General features: G+C 39.9%; 1 protein-coding gene across 1 annotated transcript in view; it reads left to right on the top strand.

The window, feature by feature from the left end:
- Positions 1-251: 251 nt before the first annotated feature.
- Positions 252-8,750, top strand: part of LOC143106408 (TBC1 domain family member 10A-like) — a 65,671-nt gene continuing 57,172 nt past the window's right edge. The window contains exon 1 of the mRNA XM_076270682.1: positions 252-1,631. Coding sequence (XP_076126797.1) covers positions 1,453-1,631 — 179 coding nt within the window. The 5' untranslated portion in view covers positions 252-1,452. The remainder of the gene's footprint in view (positions 1,632-8,750) is intronic.

Below are 8,750 nucleotides of genomic sequence, written 5' to 3' on the forward strand. Positions count from 1 at the left end.
GTTGTGGCACTAGATTTGCTCAAGTTGCAACTTAGTCATGAAGACCCAGTAATGCGTTCTGTTGTTTAAAACCCATGCAAAACATGTCAATGTCAATTTATTTCATGATTTAATAGCACTTTGCGCCTAAGCCCAGGGACCTTAGCCCCTTGTGCATAATCTGTCCATGTTTGTTAGCCTACACTTCCTAAAAGATCTTGTGCAGTGCCCTGGCCTGTCGTGTTGCGCATGCGTGAGAGTTGAAGGCAGAACCGAGATTGAGGGAATTTGGAACTCGCTGACGAAGTGACAACACCTTGCTGACACATGTTAAGTCGTGTGTGAGTAAATAGCAACGAATCACCGGAAAAGTACAAAGGATTTCGTCGCTGTCACCGTACTGCAATGTTGACGTTTCGCTTAGTACATTTTGTTGATCGTTTCGCTAACAGGATGGACGGACTTCATTGAGTCACAGGGAGCAACATGAAAACTTGTCAGACGACCAGCTTCCATAACTAGGAAACGGAATATGGACCAGGAAGGAAAAGCAACAAAAAACAGCAATAGGATATCTGGCTTCAATCATTTGGAAAACCTTGTGGCCTTGATGAAGTACAGATAGATGAATTGACAGTGCTTTGGTTATTAAGTGGTATTTTCCTTTCACATACCAAGTTTGCTAAGGAACTTGTTGCGAGAATACAGTTTTGGGAATGAACGATAACCCTGCCTGCTGGCTGCGGTGCTAACGTTAGCAAGCAGTGCTAGTTTAGTAAAAAGTTAATAAGTCGTCCCAAAAATCATCTTTGCGAAGAGACCAAATGTAGGTCGGCTTTGGCTCAGTCATATTCTACAATAACATGCACTTTATGAATTAAGTTTCGTATAATGCGACACATTGGTCGTTGGTTAACGTAAGCTATCAAAGTAATAACGTTAAACCAAACTGTAGGACTACTTAAAATTTGGCCTGGAGTGCTTTCCCATTCCAGTTCCAATTGACATTAGCTATCGCTACCTTGCTAGAAGTATCTAAGGTTAAGTTTTAAGTTTACGCTTTGTTGACAGCAATCGATTTGTTTCAGCATTGGGGTTAAAATTAAAGAAATGAAGCATAATTTGCTTTAGGATGTTAACTGAATTGGTAGGATATTCTAGAGAGTTGCGCTAAACCAGTGTTGCATTTTGGTAGCTTGCCAACCACCGGATAGCCTGCTAGCTAACATTAGCCTGCTGGAGTGGTCTTGGTGAGGACAGGATAGTGATTCATTCATTGCACTAGTTTCTTATTTATATGCTAACTTCTTATTTGCTATTATTAGACATCATTTAACTGTTACCTCTCAATGGTAATTTGCAAGACTCGACGTTGTTCTGATCTAGATGAGCAAGAACAAACTGCATGCGTGTGCTAATAGTTAGCCTACTTGTTTACGAAATCTCGTTAGAAAAGTGTCAGTGCCATTAGCGATGGCACGGATTGAGAATGGTCGGCAGCCGTTGGACGCCGTGAGCATTCACACTGTTGGAAGTCAGTTTGATGAAGAAAGTTCTTTTGGTTCTGACTCCGAGATCAACGGCTTCGCCTCAGACCGACACACGGATAAATATGGATTCATTGGAGGCGCCCAAAAATACTCTACCGAAAAGTAAGTGCCTTGCACGCCTTGTCATGTTCAACCCATTTCATTGTACGGTGCACAGTCCAGTTATTTCAATAATTTGAAGCTTTGACTGCCTCTGTAAAAAGCTCTCTTTGACAACTCTGTTGCCCCATCACTCCTGTGAAACCCAATCCCGAACTTTTTAAAGTCCTTAACATTAGTTTGTTATATTGTGTCAAGTTCCTGACGAGTAATACGCAGCAAGTCTTGCTCAAAAGATTATTAGATTTAATAGAAGTGTGAAATGGCGAAAAAACTAGCTGCGGTCTTGTGACCTGTCAGAAAATTCCGATGCAGCACTTTCCCTCTCTGAAGTCTCCGGCCTGTCAGTTTCCGAAGATCCCTCATCGTCAACTAGGAGAGAAAACATGCAATTTGTGTCCCAAAGTAACCTTGCTTTTATTCTCAATATTATGCCCTTCTGTTTGATTGAGTGAATATATAAATAGGAGAAAGAACAAGTCTCTCTCTCCCTCTCTCTCTCTCTCTTTCATGTGGTGTTTGTGTGTGTGTGTATGCTCGACTGCGGAGGGAAGACTGTTTGCTTACACAAAACAGCTCAATGGAGCGGAGCTAAAGATAAAGGGTGTGTGTGTGTGTGTGTGTGTGTGTGTGTGTGTGTGTATGTGTGTGAGCGTAGCTAGAGATAAGCTAAAGGATGGTTTGGTCCATAGGGACACAGACGAGGGCATCTCTACAGATTAGGTAACAAAGCTCAGTGCCACATGCTGTGTGTGTGTGTGTGTGTGTGTGTGTGTGTGTGTGTGTGTGTGTGGCGGGTGTCCAAGCTGAAGGGCAGAAAGCTTATCTTATCTCCTCGTCTCTCGTCTCTCATCCGTTCCTCACCTCACGTGCTGGTGTTTGGGTCTGGCGCTTCCTTTACCCCTCATCAGCCGACCACCACACACACAAACATGCTCACATGCACACACACAAACATGCTCACTCACACACATGCTCACACATGCTCACACACACACACACACACACACACACACACACACACACACACACATGCTCTCACACACACACACACACACACACACACATGCTCACACACTCACCCCTCATCAGCCGACCACCACACACACAAACATGCTCACATGCACACACACAAATATGCTCACACACACACACACATGCTCACACACTAGAGATGCGCGGTTCGCGGTTACAGACATCGGGCGGATGACGTGAAGAAATATAATATTTTAATTAAATTCGGGTGGGTGGCGGTTGAACCAATCAAATGAAAAAAATATAGCCTATACATTGTTAAATTGTGTTACCTACATCCGAAAAAAACGAGCACACTTTGAAATAGTCAAATTTCCATCAGGCAGTTTGGCTAGTTGCTTCTATGCATGCTGCTTTGTTTATCTATCAGAGACGGTGTTGCGGAATTGGTGTATTCCGATGTTTCACTGAGCAACCCCTCACGCACGCACACACACACACACACACACACACACACACACACACACACACACACACACACACACACACACACTAAGGTAACAAAGTTTAAATTAAGTAGCCTATCGTAGCCTACCAGCATGTTTTTCTCTCCAGTGTGCAATAAGAAAGTAGAATAGGCTACAGTGCAAGTTGACCGATGATTCATCTCCCATGTCGCGTCTCGTTGCAGAGCCTTGGTAGGCCACTAAGCAAATCTGCAACCTATGAGCCCAGCTGCCAGTATTGGAGGAGGCCTAAACATCTCGTAGATGAGACTGACTGGGTTATTTTGTTTCGATATTATATATAAAACACATATTCATTTTAGCCTACCATTCAGGGAATAGGCATTTAAAAGGGAGACAGATTATGGTGTGATATGACTCAGAACTGACATCGGGCAATGGCAGTGCGAGATGTTCAGAACGTAAGAGCTAAAACTTCTACAGGCTCAGTAACATCCACAGCGGAAAAAAGAAGGTAAGAAAAATAGTCGGAAAACTTAGATGTGTAAGGCAAGCAAGCAAGTTGTTACTAAAAATGTAAACATGCATGTTGCACTGCTGTGCTGTGGGTTACAGTGCGTAAAGTAGCCTATAATGTGAATGACTTGTTATTTTATTATGGATTTCTTTCTTTTTGCAAAAAATAAAGTACAATAGGCATTAATTAGTAGGCTAAATAGCAGCATGTTGAAATGATGTGCTAAATTGCGTTTTTTATTACAATGATACAATTGTAGGCTACAGGCTGCGTTTTATTTGGAGACTTTTGCGAGACAGAGACTGAGTTTGCTGCTGATATTCTGGGGATAGGCTACAACATAGCCAATGTAGGACTTTAGCCTTTTAATATATTTGCTGCATTGGATCAGTCTTTCTAGAACAGGCAAGAGCTTTCTAGCCTCACGTCAGCAGCACCGCATCACCCATATACATTAAAACAACCAGCGGATGGCGGGCGGGTGCGGATTTGAAAATTGGTTGATAAGTTATAAGTTGATAAGTTTTGCTATGCGGTTACGGTTGAAATAATAGCCCATCCGCGCATCTCTATCACACACACACACACAAACATGCTCACACACACACACGCTCACACACACCCTTTATCTGTTTAAAGGAGGCCTTCTAGAGCCTAAACCCCTGTTTAGAGAGAGAGACCTTTTAGAGCCTAAACCCCTGTTTATAGAGAGAGACCTTCTAGAGCCTAAACCCCTGTTTAGAGGAGCCCTTCTAGAGCCTAAACCCCTGTCTAGAGGAGACCTTCTAGAGCCTAAACCCCTGTTTAGAGGAGACCTTCTAGAGTCTAAACCCCTGTCTAGAGGAGCCCTTCTAGAGCCTAAACCCCTGTTTAGAGAGAGAGACCTTCTAGAGCCTAAACCCCTGTTTAGAGAGGAAGAGCCCTTCTAGAGCCTAAACCCCTGTTTAGAGAGAGAGAGAGAGGGGTCATTCCGTGTCAAATCACCCAGTGGCTGGCAGGTCACCCTCTCCCAAAAAATCTGAAAAAAATCACAGGTGTTTGTAGACCAAACCTATGCATAAATCTTAAATAGTATATCTGTATCACTAATGGTTCCAAAACTACAGCCCTTTGAAGTTTCAAGTCATTTTAAGCATCGTGGTGAACAATCCTTTTTGTTCAACTTCCAACATTATTGGCTCTTTTGGTATTTCACACACATTAGTGAAACTATGTGAATAGAAGTACATTTTCCTGTTGAATTAAACAATCCAATCAAATCAGGTGTATCTTGTGTAATTCCCCCTCTGCAAAGCTCTGAAAATGGCTATAAATTCATTATGTGAAAAAACATCACCACCTTTGAGGGCTTGTCATTCAAAAAGTATGTGACACAAATTCATCAGATTTTTTCCCACTAATGTATGGATTATAAGGTCCTGTCCATGCATTAACTTTGGTTGTTATCATTTTCATATTTTCAGAGCATTTTTTTAAAACTGGGCTTGATTTATAAAAAGCCCGTTTTCATCTTCTCATTTCACTACGTGGACAGTTAACAGGATTTTTAAAAAATTTACCATATATCATTCTGTATGTGAGGATCATCTGCCCAAAATTTGGGCTTGTTGCGGAGTTTCTTCATTGAGATAAGATTTTTTACAAATATTGTCTATAAATCTACTGAATTTGTACTTTATCTGCAGTACCACTTTGCACCACATGTGGTGCTCTTTTAATACAATGGAAGTCAATGGAAGAGTAAGAGAGTCACTTGTTTGCTGCACATATCCAATCTAAACACAGTTTATGGTTCATATGGTTGAAGTAAAAAGGGGTTTCTAAAATTCAGTGCATTGTCAGATGCAGAAAAATCAATACTAAAGATTTATCATCTTTTTACAAATGCCTCTTGGATCCACGAGTCCTCAAACCTTGTTATGAATACTTGTGATGGAAACACACATGGTCATCTTCATCAAGTGAAATACCTTGATGAACTGAATTTTAGAAACCCATTGTTTCTTGAATATGTTCCAACTTCTTTCCCAGATCACATGGAGACAAAGCACTGATCTCCATCTTGATGCCTTTTGTCTATGTATCACAGAGGACTGCATCCCATGCATATGACGATGGATATAGACTTTGCCTAACCAGCTGGCTAGGCATAAAAAAAAAAAAGGTTTGGTTCCTGTTGGTTGTCAGTTGAGGCCATGGGTCGGTAGGGAATTTTTTTATTTTATTTATTTTTTTTTCCCCCCAGTGGCAGTAAGGGATACAGTAGGTAGAAAATCAATCCCACCAGGATTTCACGAGGTTTTTTGAGACTGTTACGACCTAAAATGCCTGGATGGAAGTTGCAGTGTTTTTAGCTGTTTCTTGTGGAGGAAGTGAAAATTGCAAAAATAGTTGCGATTTTTTTTTTTAAATTTAGGGCAATTAAGGTTAGTAAGACCAAAATCACACTGATAATCTTGATGCTTATTAAAATAGGATAATCAAAGGTAAACAGTAAGGATTACAGACAATCAAAGTAGGCCTACTTTATTTGTGAAAATGCTTTGACTGAGGTAATTCACAAAGGAGTATAAAAAAGACAGTCACCTAAATAGATGGCATCATGTCATATGTTTTAATACATTCATATATTTTGTAATTCATATTAAGTTCATATCTTTTTAATAATTCATAGTCTGTGGCCTGCATAATTACTAATAGCCAAGTAAGTATCTAGTAATTTCATATTGATTTAAACTATTTGACTACACTTCTGTTTAATGTCATTACATTGGTGGTGTACGTCTAATTGACTGCCTGCCCCTTTAAGGACGTGACATTTCTGAGTGGATTGGAAGGCTTGCATCTCACTGTGTTCGGCTACGAGTGTAAATCACTTTTTGCATAGTGCATTACGATATGTGGATGCAATTGGGAATGTCTTCTATGTCATTAGTTAAAATAAATGTTAAAAAAAACAACTCGAATGAAATCATTCTTGGATCATAGAAGAGGTAAATAGAAGAGGCAATTTTATTAATTTCTATGATTTTGGTAGCACTAGGCTACTCAAACTAAGCCCACAAGCTAGCAAACATGACATAAGCTAAAAGGACATATCCAGGTAAACGTTTGCCAATGGGTTGCATAGCCTACTCAAAAATCAGTAAACCAAGTAGGCCTTAATTATCTTACTTTCATAGCCTAGGTAGGTTAGCAACACCAGGTTGAGAGATGCAAGTAAGCAGATCATTAACGTTAGCCTTCTATTTATTGTCATCAAAACTGTAGAGGAACGAACACGTTAGGGCAGTCTTTGGTGTCATATGCAGAAGGTGCAGAAGTAAGTGTGCCATCTGCAGGGCTCTACACTAACATTTTTTTCCAGGAGCACTTGTGCCCCCAAGTTAAAAAATTTAGGAGCACAGACAAAAATTTGGGAGCACAGTCAGTTCTGTACTTAACTTACACATAATCTAACATTACACTGCAGCTAACAGTTAAACATGCCAGTGCACCAATTGCGAATATTAAGAATGACTGACAACATTTAGGCTACAGGAAACAGGATTTTAAAGATCAGTGCCTACTTTATTTTCAGTCTGTTTTATTTTCCTACATTTCGTTAATGTAAAATAATACAATACATTGCCATATTTGCATTTAGCCTGTATATCAAGTATCCTGCCAAATGTAGGCTAATTTATTTATTTGTGAATCCACCTATAGCTAATCCAAATATGCCCATGTGACCTATCTGACTGCATACTGCCTAATACTACTACTAAAACAGTCAATTTTCTCTTCCACAAAACATAGTCTAATCAAGGATATATATATATTTTTATACTTTTATTTTTTTATTTGAAATATCTGCATTGATGGGGCAGTAGCCAAACGTTAGGCCTACACTCGTTTTGCACTTAAGCTTGTATTCGGTGTAAACAAACAAGCATGCGTGGAAGCCTGGAGTTGTCAGTAGCGTTCTACCTTGGAATAAAATGGGAGTATTACGGGAAGCTACTTTTTTGCCTGTTCGCTACAGCTATATTTTGCATATTGCAGCCAATACGTCAACTGGGCTAAAAAGCATGTTAGGTTACCTTTCCTTCTCTCACTGCATTCTCAGAATCTTATCCTGTTCCTCCTATATCCGATTAATTCGGTGGATAGAAGGCGGAAGAACTAATTTCTTCAATCTTTTCATCTTGGCTGGCTAGTCTAACTTTCCGCTTTCTCTGCGCGCTCATGGATTTCATAGAAGCGACTACTATCGAGTCCCAACGCGAAACTGCTAACGTTGATGGGAGGTGTAGTTTTATGCTGCATTCGCGACGTGATTCTATGGTTTGCACCAGTACTGTTTCTCGATGTTGCGGTGTATTTTGTAGACAAACATTGACATGGTTAGAAGTCATTCGCACCAGTGCGCCTAAATATTTTTTTGCACTCGCACGTCATCATTTTTACTCGCATATGCGAGTGAAATGGGCGCACTGTAGAGCCCTGCATCTGGCTCAATATTCTGCGCGAGGGACTGTTGTGGTAGGTGAAATTTCACGGTGAAACTACGATGATTGGTCAAATTTGCGAAAAAGTTGCGGTGTTTGGACAAAATTGTGAGTGCCTTGGTAAGTGAGAATACGCTCATCCCTATACATAACGCAAGGGGTAATTAATGTAATTATAGTTCGCTTTTTATTTGTGTATTTATTTAATGTATTTAGTGTTATTTTTTCCCCAAGCTCATAAAATAAATTTGGGTTGCACATAAATTGACAGGGTCGGTCGGAAAACGGAACCCAAGAAAATCTTTTTTTATGCCCTAGTAATTATTAAAGTACTCACATAGGCACTGATAGGTTGAAGCTGGTGTAGAAAACTCATTACACAGATGGTAATTATGCTAAATCCTCTTGCTGCATGTATGATGACCAGTCAGTCTTATGTGTGTATAATTTACTTGATCAGTTTATTTTCTCTAGATAAGATTTATGTATGAGTAGTATGTATGTATGAGTAGTATGTTGTTCATGTTGCAATAATTATTTGGACCAATTTAACTATGAACCATAAACTGTGTGTTTAGATTGGATATGTGCAGCAAACAAGTGACTCTTTTACTCTTCCATTGACTTCCATTGTATTAAAAGAGTGGTACTGCAGATCCAGTAAAAATTCAGT

The sequence above is a fragment of the Alosa pseudoharengus genome, unplaced genomic scaffold (assembly GCF_046254945.1).
Source record: "Alosa pseudoharengus isolate Yale_2024_CS ecotype anadromous, Long Island Sound unplaced genomic scaffold, YU_APseudo_1.1 YU_APseudo_1.1_scf_6, whole genome shotgun sequence".
Classification (NCBI taxonomy): Eukaryota; Metazoa; Chordata; class Actinopteri; order Clupeiformes; family Clupeidae; genus Alosa; species Alosa pseudoharengus.